Raw genomic sequence first — 20,156 nt, 5'->3', positions numbered from 1 at the left:
AATCAAAGTAGGGTGTTCTGATTTAGACGGACCAATGAACTAACTCAGTGTGAGGCAGCTTCATATCTCCAATCCAGTCAAATCCCCTTCAGATGATCCCAGGAATCCAAGGGAGATGTGCTGAGATCCTGAGCTAGGTATTTTTTGTGACACTGGAAGGAGGTTCTTATTTTCATAAATGAAGGTGTTGAACTTGTGGAAAGCAATGTACTTCTGATATAACCTGAGGGATGAGCCAATTTCAACTGTATTTCCAGTGTGTTCAACTGTTTCTTATTTTTCGCTGCTTGATCCGATCAGATTTCCGTCTGGAGAATGCTGGCAAGTTCCTTCTTAGCATGTTTGGCTTTTAGAAAAATGGAGCTGACAACCTCACTTATCACCTCCCCCCAAACCAATATTTATCTTTCTTTTTTTTCTTTTTTCTTGACAGGACTATTGGCAGTGGCCAGCAGCTGGAAGGGCGAAGGGAAGAGATTATTCCATAATGACCTCTTGAAATATATTTAAGCAGTGATTTTACTTCTCCTGTCTCCTCTGCTTTTTTTCTTTATTGCCTTCTGAAGGCTCTTGATGAAGGAAATAAAGCTAAAGGAGCAATGCCGGTATGCCCAAAGCCACATTTCAAGCCTCATCAGCCATGTTTTTTTTAATGCATTATATCATCTCTCCATAAGAATTCAGCACTTTCACATCATTCCCTACAGTAGCATTTTCTTGTTGCTGCTTCAGATTTGGCTTCTTAACCTGTGTAGATAGCTGTCAAAACTGAATATTAGATATGACACCAAAACGAATAGTGGTTATTCAACATTTGTTGGCTAGGACCAGAGAGATCTACTGTGAAATAATAAATGTTTTACTGCCTTCTGTCTTTCTGTGGCTCATCTTTTGCCTCTTTCCTCCCAGTTTAATAAAAAATGTAATTTCAGAACCACCAATTTGTGCATTCTCACAGTAAGGAATGTGAAGAGCTGACCAGAGGACGTGTGTGATACATGGTGCATAAGAGAGAGAAAAATAATGCCAGTAACAAAGGGGAACAATAAAGTGATGTGATTCCTTTACATGTGGGGCCATTTATAGTATTAAAAGGATCTGTAGACGGCAATCATACATTAGCTGTGGGTTACAATAACTTAGCTGTCCACTGCAATATTAGGACTATTTGTATGTGTGTTCTCTTTCAGTAAAGTATGTAAGAACATAAGAACAAAAGAAGAGCCATGCTGGATCAGACCAAGGGTCCATCCAGTCCAGCATTCTGTTCACACAGTGGCCAACCAGCTGTTGACCAGGAACCCACAAGCAGGGCATGAGTGTAACAGCACCCTCCCACCCATGTTCCCCAGCAACTGGTGTACATAGGCTCACTGCCTCCGGTACTGGGGGTAGCACACAGCCATCAAGACTAGTAGCCATTGATAGCCTTTTCCTCCAGGAATTTGTCCAAACCCATTTTAAAGCCAGCCATAAAACTTGTCTCAACACTTTTTTTTTTCATGAGCAAGCTATGGATACAGCATCTGCTGCACTCAGGCCCTAATAAAAGTGGCAACTGTGCTTAATGCCTACAGTGTCTTCTGGTTCAGCATGTGCATTGTATCCGCAGTGCAGCAGCAACCCACAATAACAGCTACTCTCCCTGTCCAGAATGGCTTATCCACTCTGTACATAGTTTATTTGTTCTGATAGGTACCGGAATGGCCAGATGAACAGTCTTGGACCACGGCTTTCTCCCTGATGATCTGGTTCCCAAAAATATGAGATGCGTCTCTGCTTGTTCTGTGCATGGACAGCTAGGCACAGAATGGTGCCACCAGAGGCTGTAGTCAGGGGTGATGAACCTCTTTCAGCCTGAACTGAATTTCAGAGAAGCAATGGCAGTGGGGCCAAAATGCTGGCATATTTTAGTTTAAAGCTCTTAATGCCAGGAACTAAGCCTTTCAGAATGGGGAAAAGCTGCATAAAAGCTGGGAAACCCACAAAGACTTAGTGGTTGGGGAAAGGGGGCATGACCACCAGAGGAACCTGAGAGAATTGGATTGGGGCCCCAGGAGAACGGATTTGGCCCAGGGTCATGAGCTTCCGTACCCCTGCTGGTAGAGCCTCCCACAACATTGCCTTGATACCCCACCAATACAGCTCTCCACCAACTCAACACAACTAGGGTCATACAAGAATTTTGTTACTGTTCACAAATCACGGGAATACGCCATGATTGCACCACTGAACGCTAGCAGAAGAGCTTGCGCTCCAGAAATATTTGCAAATTCCCTAATGCACACTTGCACTACAAAAAAGGTGCATTTTTTAAAAAAGCGCACTTTCAAACATGTGATTTTTTAAAAAATGCGCATTTTTACACTTTGCTCTATGGGGGAAAGTGCACACTTTTGGTATGCTCTCTTAAAAGTGTGCATTGTCCCTGTTCGAAACATGTACTTTCCCCATTTGACCGAAATGAAAAAAAAGTGCACAAGTGAATGTCGGAAATGAAGCGAGACGAGTGTCGCATTGGTTTTTGGAGAATCTGGGTGATCATGTAAATTGCTACAACGGCCTTCCCCAACCTGCTGCCCTCCAGATGTTTGGGACTTGAACTCCTATCAGCCCCAGCCATCATGGCCAATGCTCAGGAATGCTAGGAGTTGTAGTCTGAAATCAGTCTGAAATGTAGTCTGAAATCATTGTAGTCATCGCCCAGAGTGGCTGGGTGACCAGCCAGATGGGCGATTAATAAATTTAATAATAAATAAATAAAATACCTGGAGGGCATCAGGTTGGGGGAGGCTGTGCTTCAGCCGCACAGTCCTCCTGCACTCATCTACTGGAGCATTTGGCACAAGAGTGATCATGCAGCTAATTCTTGGCAGAGGCAGGAGCAGCAGTGTGGGAGTGGGCTGTGGAAGATGGTTGCAAAATGTCAGGGTGAAGTGCGGGAGGGCCTTCCTTGGCAAAGCGCATGCTGAGAACAGCTCTGGCTGGCTGGCCTGGCAACATGGCTAGTGGGTGAGGACCATACTACAATGGAGCTCCTCCGTGTCCTGCTCTCTGCATTTGGAGCAAGCAGGATTGGCCCCATAACCTATTTTTCTGTAGGGGAAAATGAGGAACAATGATTAAGAAACGGAACTAAAAGAAAAGACACGTGTACGCCAGTCGATCTTGGGTTGGATCCAGATAAAAGTTGTGTGCAACTGGGTTGGTGGAAGTGAATTTCCCCTCCAGCCCTGAACAGCAGGTCAGGGAAATGGGGTGAGCTCTGATGTGGGGATCTCCCAAAATCAGGCAAGTGGAGCCTTCCATTGCAGCATCACAGAGCAAACCCTTCCAATGCAATCTGCTGCTCGTGACTGATGAAGGAGGCCTGCTATTGATACTTTATCACACAAGGTGTCACCTTTTGCCTCTAACTTCCTGGTTCTGTGTCATGCCAAAGCCAGTGAAGGCTGGTGGCTGCAATTGTGGTGGGGCTGTGATTCCATTCTGGGCTTCAGTCTGAACCAGCAGAACTCTAAAGGAGCTATCCAAGGTACTGAACCCATCTGGGGGATAGAATTCAGCAACTTGGATGGCTCCTTTAGAATTCTAGGTGTTTTTGAGTAAAACCCAGAATGGAATTACAGCCCCATCGAAATCGGAGCCACCAGCTTCCACTGGCCAAAGCTGATTCCATTTTAAATACCTTTATGTTGCCGTGCATTATGCTTGCTTTGGGGACCACCTCCAAACCCCTCCCCATGGCCGTTCTGATGATGGATGGGTCTTAAGGACAAAGATGGCTGCAACTGAGGCAAGTGCCTGATTACCATCACATTGTTCTTCAGAAACAGAAGGGGGAGGCAATCTCAGTCCTTCCACTCTGCAGTGGAGCTCCTCCATGTCTTGTTCTCCACATCTGGATCTATTTCTGAACAGCCAAGGCACTCGGAAGCTTGCTTTTAATGCACCCAGCTTCCCCTGAAAAGATTCATCAATGGTGAAGGGAGGGGATGTGGCTTCAAGGAAGGGACTCACCTTCTTCTCCCAGCAATGGCTTGTCTTGTGAGTGCCTCAAGGGGCATTTGCTCACAAGCAGTGGTGGCTGGTGACTCCAATTCCAGTCAGGGTTTTAGTTAGTGCTGTGCTGAAAATTTCTCCCATATTTCCCCCCCAACCATTCTCATTCAGTTTGAAAGAAAATAAATGTCTTTCGAAAAGAAATTCAAAGGAGAAGAAATTTTTGGATAAATTCTTGTGGTTTGGGGCTCTTTGTGTTTACTTTACCTATGAGGTGGCCATGGAGTTTAATTTACTTATGAGGTGGCCAAGGAGTGTACAGAGATTCATTGTACAATAATCTCTGTGGCAGCCTGTAGCCTCCTTGGCTTCCCACACTTCAGTTAAAGCCATCATGAGGAAGACATCATGAGGCCATTCCTCCCAAGGGGGTTTTTTAGTTCAGGAAGTGCAGTGGCTGGGAGGCTGCAGAGCAATGGAAAGATGTTTATTAGGGAGAGAAAACATGCACAGCACCCTAAGCCACCTCACAGTGATTAGGTAAGGTTAAAAATACCACCAAAAGGAATTCAAAATTCTCCCTTAGAAAAGTGGAAGCCTCAACAGATTTTATGCTTTTGCCACCTCCAGAAGCAGTGCAACAGAACAAAAATCTTTAGGAAAAAGGGAAACAGCCTGTGCTACAACCCCTGCCAATAGTGACCCCTATCTGTGAAAAACCGTTTCAGAATTCCCCCCCTCCCAGGAGAAATTTGGCAAAATTGTCCCCCCAATTTCTCTGCCCGCAAATAGGCTGGAGAAATTTGAGAGGCCATTTGTGCACAGCTCTGGTTTCAGTTACCAAAATGCTAATGATGCTACCCAAGGTGGTGAAAGGTGCTTTCCAAGTTGCTGAACCCATCTTTTAGCATTTTTGTGTCTTATTATTTTAGTCCCTGCAGTGTAGTTTTACCTCTTATACCTAATGTATTTTATGCTGTGTTGGCACATTTACTAGTTTTATATTGTTGATTTTATTGTGTTGTTATTGTTATCATTGTTGTTGTTGTTATGTTTTAAAATGCCTAGAAAAATTTATTTTATGAGGCATGTAAGGAGTTTAATAAATAAATAAATACAATACTATACAATACAATACAATACAAGGGAACTGGACATCATTTTCTGAAGTATGTATCAACCGGAAGTGCATTACTGAAGTAAGTATAATATTTCCTTTTTGCCTGCGGCTCCCCAGGGTGACAAGACTCACCCAAGCTTCCATGCCACAATAGCTTCTCTTCTCACATCAACACTAAGCAGAGAAGGGTAGGCTCATAAACAGCTTCCATTTTATTAGGCACAATGCCTAGAAAGACAACTATCTTGCCTCAAGGCACTCCAACATGGACACAGGCAGAGACTGGGTTTGCATGACATGAGGGTGGTTAATAAGCCACAGTGGCTTGTTAACCACCCCCACACATGCTGGTCTCATGCTGCTCATTTCCCTAATTCTCCTTGCCGGGCACCCGTTGTTGTCATGATGTGTGAACGTGGTGAGGGCGGTGGCTGGGTGGTTAATAAACCACCCAGAAACCATGCTCTGCTGTAGCAGTGCTGGGTGATTTCTTAACCATGTCACAACAACCCACACCTGGTGAGGGTAACAGGGAAATGAGCCACCACATGTGCGGATGGTTGACCACTCATGATGTAGTAGTAATGGGGGACTTCAATTCCCCCGATATTTCTTGGGAGACAAATTCTGCAAAACGTGGCCCCTCCAGGAAATTTCTGACTTGTGTGGTGAATAACTTCGTCCTACAGAAAGTAGAGGAAGGAACTAGAGGATCGGCTATCCTTGATCTGATCCTAACCAACAGAGATGATTTAGTGGATAAAGTAGCAATTACAGGAACTCTGGGGGAATGCGACCATGTTATACTTGAGTTCTTGATTCTAATGGAAGCAAAAGCTGAGTGCAGCCAAACGCATACCCTGGATTTTAGGAAAGCCAACTTTACAGAACAGTGATAAGTAAGGTCCCATGGCAAGCGGTTCTAACAAGAAAAGGAGTCCAAGATGGGTGGGAGTTTTTTAAAAAGGAAATTCTGAAGGCACAATTACAAACAATTTCAACAAGAAAAAAAGGTGGAAGACAACAGACGAAGCCAATGTAGCTTCATGAAAAACTTAGAGATGACCTGAAAACAAACAAGGATACATATAGGAAGTAGAAGGAAGGACAAGCTAAAAGGAAGAGTACAGGCAGGCAGCACAAAATTGCAGGGATGGCGTCAGGAAGGCTAAAGCTGAGAACGAGCTGAGGTTAGCGAGGGATGCTAAAAGCAACAAAAAGGCTTTCTTCAGATACATGCATAGTAAAAGACAGAGGAAAGAAATGGTGGTTCAGCTATTAAATAAGGATGGCAAAATGATAACAAATGACAAAAAAAAAAAAGGCAGAAGTGCTCAGTTCCTACTTTGGCTCAGTCTTCTCCCAAAAGAGGGTCTATGACCCCCCTGGCAAAGGTGAAGTACAGGCTGAAGGGGCAGAATTGCAGCTTGAGATTGATAGGGATATGGTCAAGGAACACATAATTACTTTGAATGAGTTCAAATCTCCAGGGCCAGATGAACTGCACCCTAGAGTAATAAAGGAACTGGCAGAAGAACTCTCAGAACCACTGCCTATTATCTTTGAGAAATCATGGAGGACAGGTGAAGTGCCAGGTGACTGGAGGAGGGCTAATGTTGTCCCTATCTTCAAAAAGGGCAAAAAAGAGGAACTTGGGAACTACAGACCAGTCAGTCTGACATCAATCCCTGGGAAAATTCTGGAGCAGATGATAAAGCAATCAGTCTGTAAGCACCTTGAAAACAATGCAGTGATTACTTGAAGCCAACATGGATTTGCCAAGAGCAAATTGTGCCAGTCGAATCTGATCTCAATTTTTGATCAGGTAACCTCCCTTGTGGACTGTGGGAATGCTGTGGACATAATATACCTTGACTTCAGCAAAGCTTTCGACAAAGTGCCCCATGATATCCTGATGAGCAAACTAGCTCGAAGTGGGCTAGATGAAACAACTATCAGGTGGATCCACTGTTGGCTACAGAATCAGACTCAAAGAGTGCTTCTCAATGGGATCTTCTCAAACTGGGGAGAGGTAACGAGTGGGGTACCGCAGGGCTCAGTCCTGGGCCCAGTGCTCTTCAACGTTTTTATTAATGACTTGGAGGAGGAGGTGCAGGGAATGCTGATCAGATTTGCAGATGACACAAAACTGGGCAGGATAGCTAATACCCTGGAAGACAGAAACAGAATTCAAAGTGATCTTGACAGGCTGGAGTGCTGGGCAGAAAGCAACAGAATGAAATGTAATAGGGTAAATGCCAAGTTATGCACCTAGGAAAAGGAAACCAAATGCACAGTTACAAGATGGGGGATACTTGGCTCAACAATACTACAAGTGAGAAAGATCTTGGAATTGTTGTTGATCACAAGCTGAATATGAGCCAACAATGTGATGTGGCTGCAAAAAAGGCAAATGCTATTTTGGGCTGCATTAATAGACATATAGCTCCAAATCCTGGGAACTACTAGTTCTACTCATCACTGGTTAGGCCTCAGCTGGAGTAGTGTCCAGTTCTGGGCACCGCACTTTAAGAAGGATGCAGACAAGCTCGAGAGGGTTCAGAGGAGGGCAACAAAGATGATCAGGGGACTGGAAACAAAGCCATATAAACAGAGACTGCAAGAACTGGGCATGTGTAGCCTTGAGAAGAGAAGACCGAGGGGAGATATGATAGCGCTCTTCAAGTACTTGAAAGGTTGTCACAGAGAGGAAGGCCAGGATCTCTTCTCAATCATCCCAGAGTGCAGGACACGGAATAATGGGCTAAAGTTACAGGAAGCCAGATTCCAGCTGAACATCAGGAAAAACTTCCTGACTGTTAGAGCAATACGACAATGGAGCCAATTACCTAGGGAGGTGGTGGGCTCTCCCACACTGGAGGCATTCAAGACGAGGCTGGACATCTATCTGTTAGGGATGCTCTGACTTGGATTCCTGCATTGAGTGGGGGGTTGGACTCGAGGGTCTTATAGGCCCCTTCCAACCCTTCTATTCTATGATTCTATGATTTTATTATGCACCAGCACTCAGAGACAGAACAAACAAAAGCCACACCTATGTGGGACTAAACCACACCAGGCAAATGTCAAAGGGGAACCTGGACTGTTCCATTTCAGGCCTCTTAAAGCATCAAAACAGAAAGGAGCATCAAAAGTTAGTAGCTACTAAGACCCACCCTAAACCTATTACTTAGAAGCGTGTCCAATGTGTATCAATATGTATGGAACTCAGAAGTAAAACCAGCAGTAGCAGTGAGGTAGAGTTTGAGGGAGGAACAAGAACTGAGGACATTGTTCATTTGGATTTCCAAAAGGCATGTTTAGTGTACCTAAACAGTGTCACATGAAATACCATCTATTTAACATAATCTGTTTAGATGGCTGGAGGTAAACAGAAAGTTCACAAAAAGTCTTCTGTTAAATACTGTAATGGTCTATTATTTTAAAGCCATGATTTCTGTTTGTATAAAGGACTACAACCAGTGAAAACCAAATCTAAAGTTCAGTGGAGATGTTGTTTTCCATTACAAATAGCCCTTTAAATCAAGTGGAAATGGACAGATCACTCCCATGGGTACTCTAGAAGATAAATCTTCAGATGTCTTCATACTTGAATATTTCCATTACAGACTACAACTCATCCTTCCCCTCTGAAGCAGGGCATACGAAGAGCCACGCAGTCCTATCTTGGAGTGTGTCATGTGGTTCTCTGTAACATTTCTGTGAAAGGCTGAGTGGCTGAAACAAATTAGGTCCCCCCTTGCCTTACAAGACAGGCATGGCTTCACTAAGGATTTTCATAGCCTTACATACGCTTATCACCACTGTATTGGCCAGAGCTAGTTCTTTACTCATGGTTAGATCTACATAGAGAGGTGTCCTTCTGGTGGTAGAGTGGCCACAAAAAGAGTACAAAAGAAGATACTGATATGCATAAAATTTGCATATGCAAATGCATACATATTGATGCAAATTTAGAAATTTAACTAGAAATATAGTACACCTCACCACAGTGTAGATGACTGTGGCCAGGTGACTTGTGTGCCTGGCTCAGTTTGCTGTCCAGCTGCTGTTGATGGGCAACTTCAAGGCCCAGCTCTCCCTTCTGATGGGTCTTTATCTTTAAACTGGACTTAGACTGGACAGCCCTAGGCATAAAGGATGCCTTTAAAATAAAGGACAGTCCTCTGGCAGCCCTTCCAATAGAGGACTCTCCTCTGTAAAAGAGGACATATGGCCACCCTCTCTGGTGGACATGCCATTTCTAGATTGATTATTTAAAAAATTCATTAGGATTTGAATTTGTATTGTTGTGCCTTAAAATAGTTAATTTTGGGACTTAATTTTAAGCATCAAAACATAAAGCGCCATAATCTTACTGACTCTTTGAGGGCAGAGTTGCCAGGTTGCGAATCTGCCCAGTATCTCTACATCGCTATCTCTGCTGAGGCCCACACATCAGGATGGGGGCAGGCAGGTATTGTTGTTGAAAAGAATCTGGCAAAAAGCTACTGCCACCTGGTCCTCCTTTTTGGCCATAGCAGGATACCCCCCCCTCCCACTACCACCTCTGGGTACCCACCACAGAGAAGGGCCTGGGGCCCACAAAAACCTGGAACCAGCCCTGGATAAAACAGCTTTGGCTCTTTCCTGCCATTGTGTCATCACCCACTTTCCCGGCCTATTGTGGCACATCTGGAGTCTTACTTGTTATGGCAGGAGGAGGACGGGGTGTACAACAGGACCAGATGGGAGCAGCCATGGCTGCCTCATCTTGTGAAGCATCAGAGGGATTTAAAGATCCAGGGCAGATCCAGTTGCATCTTGACAACCCTATTTGTGGAGAGGGCAAGATGCCAAAATGAATAAAAGATAGATTCATGTGAATGACACACATCTGTGCTTCTCAGATGCTGAATATTCTAAGCCCCATGCATTCAGGAGGGCGGGATGCATTTAACACCAAGAAATGCAACTAATACATTTACAAAATGAGAATGGATTTGGCTGCCACCTACATCTCATAACAGATTCGGATGCCTTGTGGATAAAAGGAATCTAAGCGCCTGAGAATTAGGAGCAAGCCGTAACGCACATTCCAGGAACACACACGCATATGGATGTGCGTGTTATATCCACTCTGAAATGGATGCAGGAAAAACTCACCAGTAGGTGCTGTGGCAGTCTTCGGTGATGGAAGTAAACTCCGGCGGGCAGCTGCTGTGCTAGCTGATGCCTGCGGTGGAGTCCTGCTGGCCCCCTTGAGTGCTTCTTTAGAAGGCTCAGCTGCCTTAGGAGTGATTTGCTCTTCATTTCCAAAGTTTGAACCTGTGGGAGACCAAAACCACACTAATTAGAACTTCATAAAAAATAGATGCAACTCGCTAAATCTGTACTTGTAATTATAATACTTGAGGAAAAGTTTGTTTCACCTAAATACTTGGAGAGCTATGAGGTTTTAGGTGCTTCAGGGGGACCACTTGTACTTGTCAAAAGGCTAATGTATTCATTTTCATTCTACTTGGTCTTCTGAGGACCAGAATAGATGTGAAAAATATCATGACTTAAAAAAAAAAACAGCTTTAAAGCATCCATAGGGGAGGACGGGCTCAGAGCAGGAGAGTTGGGTACCATTTTCCCAGCCTAAATTAGCCACTCTCCAATGCAGCTATTAGCTTTGCTGGGATGCACACCCAGTACAATTACCTGTATTCCACCTCCCTGCATTAGCAGGGGTAATAGGAGCTTTTGGGAAGGGGGCGGGTCATTTGTATTAGGAAAATGGCATGAGACCTTTTGCAGCACTGATACAGTGATCAAAACCAAATCTCTCTCCTCCCATGCCCCTCAGCTGCTTTAAAACAAACAAATAAATAACTAAATAACTAAAAAATCAGGAGATCTGATCAGATCACAGAAGTCCTGCTGTCTCACATCTGTTTTGGCCCTGAGCTAGCAAGGGAGCCGAGGTGTTGTAGTCTCACACTATCTGGTAGGAGACATGAAGGGAACTCTAACTGCATGCAGAGGGCTTTAACTGCATTCAATCTGGAGTAGTTGGCTAATCAGAAAATAGTTAGATCTGTCTTGATTTGAAGGGTTTCACCAGCTAAGAACAGAATGTGATATCTGGGGTGGAGGGTGGGGTGCCCAGCATACCACAACCCATTTTGTGGTTTAAAGATACAGAAGGGAACACTCCTTCCTCAGATTAAAAGAACTGTGTTTTAGCATCTATATTTTACCTGTAGTATTTATGCAGTGAACCTTAAGAACCTTGTTAGCTTAACTAACACACCTTCCCCAGGCACTGCATTACCACATCTCCTGGAGGTTTTTCCTGCCTTCATTCAAAGTACATCAGAGTTAACTGAAGAGTACTAGGTTGTAGAAAAGGGCAGCATGGGTTAAGTCCAAAGTCACGCTAGTTGGCACCTGCTAGTGTAACAGGATTTTCATGCCCCCCTCCTGGTTTCGCTGACGGAGCTACTTCCATCAGTGGAACGACCCCATTAGATGCAACCCCCATGGTACCACTTCTTTAAGTGAGCCAGCAGGAATATTTCTTAAGTCTGTTTTAGAGACTTAAGTTAAAGGACCAGGAGCCAAGATGGAGCCCTCTAAAATGGGCCACTGTTTGTCCAACCCTATCCACAGAAAGAATATCTGAAAGGAAAACAATAGGAAAGATGGCAACCCCAGCTGTGTAACCAGGGCAAGGGTAAAATGAACACATGGCATGTTTCAGGATTAGACAGTTAATATATATGAGACAAGAGAACCAGCCCCCTGGTTCAAAAAGTCAGCTAAAGCAGCTTAACGAGAGTCACAGGACTGCAGTATGAACATGCACGCTTCTGCCATGCCTGCAACGAATTGTGTGATTTGGCTATACACATGAATGTTTTGTGCAATCCTCCTCACCCCTTTATAAATAAGTGTGTGTGTGTTGGTGGGAGGGAGAGACTGTGTGAATTGTCTGTGCATTCATCCACATCATACATGGACACAATTCAGGTTTGATATTCTGGTTCATGAACAAACTGTGTTTTGCGCAAACCACAGTTACCCATATTCAGATGAAACAAGAAACTGTGCTTTGTTGCAGACCTCCTCCATCACATGCAAAGGACAGGGGAAGTGGAGTATGGAAGACATGAGCACAATGCTTATGCATGCTCATAACAGGGCTGGGAAAGTTGCAGAAAAAGGCAAGCAAAACAATCAAGGAGCAGGAGCAATTCCTCTATGGGGAAAGGTTACCATGTTTGGGGCTTTTTACCATAAAAAAAAGCTGATCAAGAGGTGATATGATAGAGCTATGTAAAATTACACATGATTTGCAGAAAGTGCATAGTTCTCCTCCTCTCTCATTAATGGCCCAGTTCACGTGTCCCTACAACTCAGTCACAACAATGCAGGGTTACTGTGAAATGAGTAAGAATGAGTGAGCGTGCTGGCTTCCACTGCCAAATCAGTCCTGCTGCACATGGGAGGGGCTAAACAACCCAGAGATGCTCCATTCCTGGCTTGTTTAGCTTTGTGTGTGCACTGGGAACTCTGGGTTGTTGTGGGAGAGACAATCCAGAGTTGGAACCCAGGTTTTAATTCTGTAATTAACTTTGTGTTATCTCTCCTCCAACAATCCAGAGTTCCTGGTTTGCACACAATGCTAAACAACCCAGGGAGTTTAGCCTCTCCCACTTGCAGTGGGAGTGATCCGGTGGCAAGAGGCAGCCTGCTCGTTCATTCTTGTTCATTCACAGGGTGTGTGTGTGTCTGTGTTTTAGGGTTGTTGTGATGTGCGAATCAGGACAAGACTGGTGGGAGATTTAGGACAGATAAAAGGAAGCATTTCTTCATGCACAGCACATAGTTGAACTATATAATTCACTACCACAAGATGTAGCGATGGCCACCAACTTCGATGGATTTAAAAGGGGACTGGACAAATTCATAACTACCGGAAGTATAAGCTGGGTTCCGAAGAGGGAGAGGAACTAGAGATCAAATCGCCAACATTCACTGGATCATGGAGAAAGCAAGAGAATTCCAGAAAAATGTCTATTTCTGCTTCATTGACTATGCTAAAGCCTTTGATTGTGTGGATCACAACAAACTCTGGCAAATTCTTAAGAGATGGGAGTACCAGACCACCTTACCTGTCTCCTGAGAAACCTGTACGACGGTCAAGAAGCAACAGTAAGAACCAGACATGGAACAACCAATTGGTTCCAAATTGGGAAAGGAGTACGACAAGGCTGCATATTGTCGCCTTGCTTATTTAACTTATATGCAGAGTACATCATGAGAAACACCGGGTTGGATGAATCACAGGTCAGAATTAAGATTGCTGGGAGAATTATCAACAACCTCAGATACGCAGACGATACCACCCTAATGGCAGAAAGTGAAGAGGATCTAAAGAGCCTCTTGTTGAGGGTGAAAGTGGAGAGTGCAAAAGCTGGTTTGAAACTCAACATTAACAAAACGAAGATCATGGCATCTGGCCCCATCACTTCCTGGCATATAGAAGGGGAAGAAATGGAAGCAGTGACAGATGTTATTTTCTTGGGTTCCAAGATCACCGCAGATGGTGACTGTAGCCATGAAATTAAAGGATGCTTGCTCCTTGGGAGGAAAGCTATGGCAAACCTAGACAGCATAGTGAGAAGCAGAGACATCACCTTGCCGACAAAGGTCTGCATAATCAAAGCTATGGTTTTCCCAGTAGTAACGTATGGCTGTGAGAGCTGGACTATAAGGAAGGCTGAGCGCTGAAGAACTGATGCTTTCGAACTGTGGTGCTGGAGAAGACTCTTACGAGTCCCCTGGACTGCAAGGAGGTCCAATCAGTCCATCCTAAAGGAAATCAACCCTGACTGCTCATTGGAAGGACAGATACTGAAGCTGAAGCTCAAATATTTTGGGTTGGCCACCTAATGCGAAGAGAAAACTCACTGGAAAAGACCCTGATGCTGGGAAAGACTGAAGGCAAAAGGGGAAGGGGACGGCAGAGGATGAGATGGCTAGATAGCATCACCGATGCAATGAATATGAACTTGAGCACACTCTGGGAGAGAGCGGAGGACAGGAAGGCCTGGCGTGCTATGGTCCATGGGGTCACGAAGAGTCGGACACGACTTAACAACTGAACAACAACAACGGACAAATTCATGGAGGAAAAGGCTATCAATGGCTACTAGTTACGACGGCTATAGATCAGCCTTCCCCAACCTGGTGCCCTCCAGATGTTTTGGATGACAAGTTTCAGCATTCCTGCTCATTGGCCATGCTGGCAGGGGCTGATGGGAGTTGAAGTCTAAAACATCTGGAAGGCACCAAGTTGGGGAAGGCATCTAGGTCCAATATTGGAGGCAGTGCGCCAGTACCAGTTCCTGGGGAGCTGGAGTGGGAGGGGTATTACTCTACTCAGGTCCTGCATATGGGCTTCTCAAGGGCATCTGGTTGGCCGCTGTGGGAACAGAATGCTGGACTAGGCAGGCCAGGTTCTGTTATGCACTTATGCTCTTAAAAAAAAGCCATGGCTTGTAGTTATGTCTGATTTGGGCCCTTAGGCTTGGCAGGAGACTGCATGCATTTCCCATCATGCTTATGAAGAGGCTGCTTTAGATGAGTGCTGGAACTGGGCTTTTGCTTTGCCCAGTGGAAGCTGGTGGCTCTGATGTCAGTGGGGCTGTGGGTTTCACTCAGAACCCACCAGAACGCTAAAGAAGCTATCCAAGGTGCTGAACCTATTTCGGGGGCTTGGGTTTAGCACCTTGGATAGCTCCTTTAGAGTTCTGACTGAAACCCAGAGCAGATACACAGCCCCACCGACACTGGAGCCACCGGCCTCCACTGGCTTTGCCTAAGGCAGCAGCTTACGAAAAAGAAGTGGGCTCGTGTTTGCTGCGGCAAAGGGAAACATTCATTCCTTGGCACGTGACTTTACAGTCCTACTACACTATTGGGGAAAAATTGCAAAGTGCAAAGCCTCTCAGGATTGAGCCTCCAGTCCACAATCTTCTCTTACAATAATTTTCCAATACTACAGCATGAATAATAATAATAATAATAATAATAGAAGAAGAAGAAGAAGAAGAATCTTCAATCAGCACATCCATTTTGAATTCATTCTCTTATTTATTTATTTAATCTGAAGCTCTCAGGGTTTTTATTATTATTATTGTATCTCTCTGACCCTTCTACAACCCCTGTATATTCTCTTTGCTTCCAGCGTTTCCCACCCTAGAAAATAATCCCTCCTATGCTCCTTGGATATACATGGAAATCAGTCTTTTAAAAACATTTTCTAAAAAGGCCAGCATTGCAGTAAACTGGATGCCTAAGTGGGCTGAGAGATGACGGCGTTTTCAGGCGTAAACATTTGCAACAGAAGGAGGAAAAATAGGCAAAGGCAGGTGGCATGCAGAATTCCACAGGCAGACTATTGTGGATACTTTCATCACATTAACAAGAAAGGAATAGAATGCTATTTATGTACTTGCTGTGAAGAAATGATAACATTACTAGAAATCTAATCCTTCCATCTTTTAAAAGAGGCAGTCATTTTATCCATCTTTCCTGTGGAATTGGGAGCAGGGGAAAATCCTCAATTTGGTTCTGAAAATTTTAAATTCTATCATGAAAGGTATCTATTTTGAAATAGGGGGAAAAACATATTTCTTGATTAAATGGAAGCACAAAAGTCATTCTAAAAGGTCGACATGCCTAAGGCTTAGTTACTGACAGTAAGGGAGCAGTCCTGTGGGGATAGGTGGCTGCCTCCGAACTCAGAGCTGACTGCCTATCCAATGCAGGGCGGGCGGAGTGCAGAGGGGATCTTCACCTCCACACTCTGGTTGTCCTGCATTTGCGGCTAGACAGACGATTTCAGCTGTCTAGCTGCAGCATTTGGGAGCGGGGCGGTGGCTGGACGACACATAGGAAGCATTGTAACAGCCCTTCCAAGGTCCCCACCCCTCCCCACCCCCAGGAATGCCCCCTTTCCTCCCGCTTTGGGCTGCTCTTCCAAGCCCGGAGCCCAGGATGATCTGCACTGCCTACGAGGTGGCAGGGGAGGGGGTGGGAAGGTGGTTTTCTGAGAACCAACCTCAGAGCACGGGCTCCAAGGTCACTTCCCGAAAACCAAATAATCCTATGGCTGTCTGTGACGAAATCCCACTCACCCTACAGTCCCAGAAGATGAGGGGGAGGGGGAGGTTCGTCTCTGCTTCAACCTAGGCAGGTTATTCCCACCCACCGCAGGTTTCCACTTTTACTAACTTTCTTATACTTGTTTTGTTTCTACTTGTTTCTACTTATTTGTGTGTATGAATTGTGCCCTTTTAAAACTTCTCCCTAGATAAGTATAAGTGATGACTTCAGTACAGACTCGATGCAAAAGGATCAAAGTAATTTATTTAGATTATTATACAGATCGAACTTCAAAAGATTTCCCTTAACCTAACCTATACTAAACTAAGGCCCCAAACCACTAACCACCTCTCCCTGTCCCCCGGAGATGTTTACTCTAAAAGATCAAATCTCTCTCTCCCTTCTCATCCCTCCTCTGTCATCCAATTGCCTCTCTTAACTCACTCTAACTCACTCTAACTCCCCCTCCCGTCAGCACTCTCACTGACCAATCACACAGCCCCAGGTGCTCAGCCACTCACACCATTCCATACATTCTCACACACCCACCAGGCAAACTACAATGTATGGAGAAGCTATAAACCTTTAACTCTGTGTTTAAACAAATAAAACCATGGGGCGGTTCCGCCACACTGTCCAGCCACTGTCTAGTGGCCACAGGATTGTGCCCTAAGAGGTTTAAAATAATATATGCTAGTATTTTTGCCCCGCCCCTTTTGCATTTGGCCCCACCCACCACTGGAATGTGGCCCTCAAGAGTTTCTCTGAAATTAAATTCAGCTCTCAGGCTGAAAGACGTTCAACACGGCTGATACACATGATCATAAAGTCTGCTTCTCGTTTGAAAGGGAGGCTGCTTGCATGTTGGTTCTAATTAAAAGCAGTGCATCTAAAGTCTACATGGATTCCTACAAACATATTTGACCTTCACTCAAATAATATGCCACGTTAAAAATTCAAAATGAAAATTACTGGCTGTGTTCAAGGGGGAACAGGAAAATCACAGGCACATGAAAAGTCAGGAGCAGAAATAAACAATTTTTACATGTAAACAAGGGTGTTTTGTTGCAGAATGTTAAGAATTTATTATGAATTAACAGTAATTAGCAGTTATTAAGCCATGTGGTCTCCAGTTACCTCTCAAATTCTATGGCGGGCCTGCATAGTAGGCTCTCCACACACCACAGCCCCGGCTTATGTGGCACACTGGTCATGTACTTGAGCATGCAGGATGTGATATTAAATGGCTCAGGCCTCAAAGGTATCACATGTTGTGTGTGTTGCTTGGTAAATGCATATACTGATTCATATACTGATTATTCAGGTGTTGGTAAGATAAAAGATTTCTTAAACAGGGTTATATACAGCTTCCTGGCAGGGCTCTTAACACAGGCCTGCAGCACTGTTTATCATAGTCTCAGGGAAGAACAGGAGGCTGGGCTGTTCTTAAGGGGGCAATGCACAATTAATTCACTGTACCTGAATGTACAGCTTACAGATAGTCTGATTCTATGCTATGGACTCTATAGCTCTACATGCCACTTCTGCTGATGTGATAATAATGACATAGAACACTACCTCATCTCAAATAAACTATCCACATAATCTTACTAGTATTTATTATTCATGAAGTTTTGATTACTACATTAATTTGGATAGCTTGCCTATAGATTTCTCTCTCTCTCTTGTTCTCTCTGTCTGATCAATTTAGCTTAAAATTCAACTTATAGAAGACGTTGCCTTCAAGAAGGCAACGTAATAATAATTTATTTACTGATGTATTTATTTACAGTATTTGTATATTGCTCCATATCCAAAACAGATTTTGGAGCAGTGAATACAAAAGATAAAACAGTAAAAGAATAAAAAGATTAAAACACCACCATTAAAATCACACTTAAAAATAAATAAATAAAAATAATTGCCAGATAGAACATGTCAAATATCTTTTTTATTATTGAAACTGCCTATGCTTATCTGTTATTTTCTTATGAGAAATTTATTATACAGGGGACATTTCAATTTACACATCTGGCAGGCTTCCAGCATGGAAGTTATTCTTCTGTTTGAAGTATGAGGTGTCAGGGGAAGTTACATAATCTCTTCTGAAAGGGCTCTTTCATTATCAAGAGGTGAAGAAAAAAATCTTTTCAAGCTTTTTAGCATGAAATGCAGCTTGGAATAAAAACTCTTACCCTCTGAAAACAGCAAATATGTTAGGTAATCAATGCATTATTGTAGGAAGAAAGGCTAACTGAAATATGACCTATATATGTACCAAGCAAAAACCTACTAGAAAATGCTCATTGTATGCAAACTGATATTGGTGTCAATATGTGTATTTCAGGTCAGTGTATGGAAAATACAACACAGGGAAAACAAATATCCTCAGAAAGGGAAGGTGTTAAAAATAATTGTTTCATTTTATATTCAAAGGTATTGAAAATCTTGAGGTGAAGGCTGAAGATAATATAGTGGCAAGAAGGAACTACTAACAAACTGCGGTAGTGCTCAGCATTCATAAGATGGCTTTAAAAGTGATCTGGTGAACCATAGGAATCTAGAATCCAATCTCTAGAAAAGTGATGCGATCAGCCCCCAGTGTGTGGCAAAGAAGGCAGCCATTTTTATGGCCACCTTGGGATCCTTGGAAGAAAGGCGGGATAGAAATGTAACAAAATAAATAAATACATGATCCTAGCCTTTGTATGCTAATGGAAAATGTATCTGGAAAGTCACTGGCCCAAAGATTGCAGCCAGAACCTAATTTAGAATCAAACAGGACAAATTTGTTTCAGGATGATATTTTAGGTGGGGAATGCTGGGTGGCGGCAGCAGCCCCACAAGCCATGCTGTTCAGCCACTCCCCTCAGCTATTCCCCCTGAGCGCCTCTGCTGTTCCCATCTGCGCCTGAGCTGGTCCTCTGGCAGTGGCAATGCTTGCTTGATCATGGCCTGGGCTGTCTGTCGTCTCTAGTCTTCTGCTCCCTACAGTGGAGGCTGGTGGCACCAATGACATTGAGGCAGTGAATCCACTTTGTGCCTTGGGCAGCTCCGTTAGAGTTCTGACTGAAAGCTGGAGCAGATTCGTTGCCCCATTGACATCAGAGTCACCAGCCTCCACTCGCTCCCAATGCTCCACAGTCTGCACTGTTGGGAAGGCCCCTAACTGTCAGGAGCGCCCTTGCTGCCTTCTGAAATCCTCAAGTAGCCAGAATCAACACACAAGACGACAGGGCTCTTTTCCAAGGCTTTATTTCTATTCAGCCTAATGACGCTTACAGATGCTAACTGCATGAGCCTAATGAGGGAAACTTTAGAGAACTGCCTACCAGAGGCTTCTAGCCTTAGTGAAATCAGTTGATCTCTGTTTGGAGGACAGAGGCGGGAAACCTCTGGATTTAAGGGCTAGGAGGCGAAAGTCCACCCCTTTCCCATGGGGCATAGGGGCGCAGCTGTTGACATCGCGCCAAGCGGGCTGAGCGCCTCCTCTCGGCGCCCTCCTTCTCTGGCTTGTCCCTTCGCCGGCGCCTAGCATCCTGAAGCTCCAGTTGTCCCTCCCCCTGCCTGCCAGGGTCACTACCACTCTCCTGAATGTGACAGGGAGGGACTCTCCCTCCAGCGGCACCTCTGAACAGCACGCGGGTTCCTCTCCCATGGTTTCTATCTCTTCCTCAGAATCAGAACTGCTTTGGGGCTCTATGGGCTCCGATCCAACCCTGACACTAATCGACAGCAGTCAGAGAAGCAACCAGCCCAGGCTCCCCTCTGTCCTCATGTGACTCATGCTGCTGCTGCCTCTGCCACACTGTAGCATTTATTTGAGTGGGAAGTGAGCAAGTGCTAGGCCAGGGGTCCCCAAACTTTTTGGATC

The 20,156-nt window shown here is 44.4% G+C and overlaps 1 protein-coding gene across 3 annotated transcripts in view; it reads right to left on the bottom strand.

The window, feature by feature from the left end:
• MTUS2 (microtubule associated scaffold protein 2) overlaps window positions 1-20,156 on the bottom strand; it is a 355,312-nt gene that overhangs the window by 128,435 nt on the left and 206,721 nt on the right. For all 3 annotated transcript variants that reach the window (XM_084841649.1, XM_084841650.1, XM_084841651.1), the window contains one exon: window positions 10,289-10,450. In XM_084841649.1, coding sequence (XP_084697775.1) covers window positions 10,289-10,450 — 162 coding nt within the window. The remainder of the gene's footprint in view (window positions 1-10,288; window positions 10,451-20,156) is intronic.

This window comes from Heloderma suspectum, chromosome 3, assembly GCF_057233095.1.
Source record: "Heloderma suspectum isolate Gila_16-S chromosome 3, 16-S_ref, whole genome shotgun sequence".
Taxonomy (NCBI): domain Eukaryota; kingdom Metazoa; phylum Chordata; class Lepidosauria; order Squamata; family Helodermatidae; genus Heloderma; species Heloderma suspectum.
The sequence above is the reverse complement of the archived record's forward strand: the minus strand, read 5'-3'. Positions and strand labels throughout refer to the sequence as shown.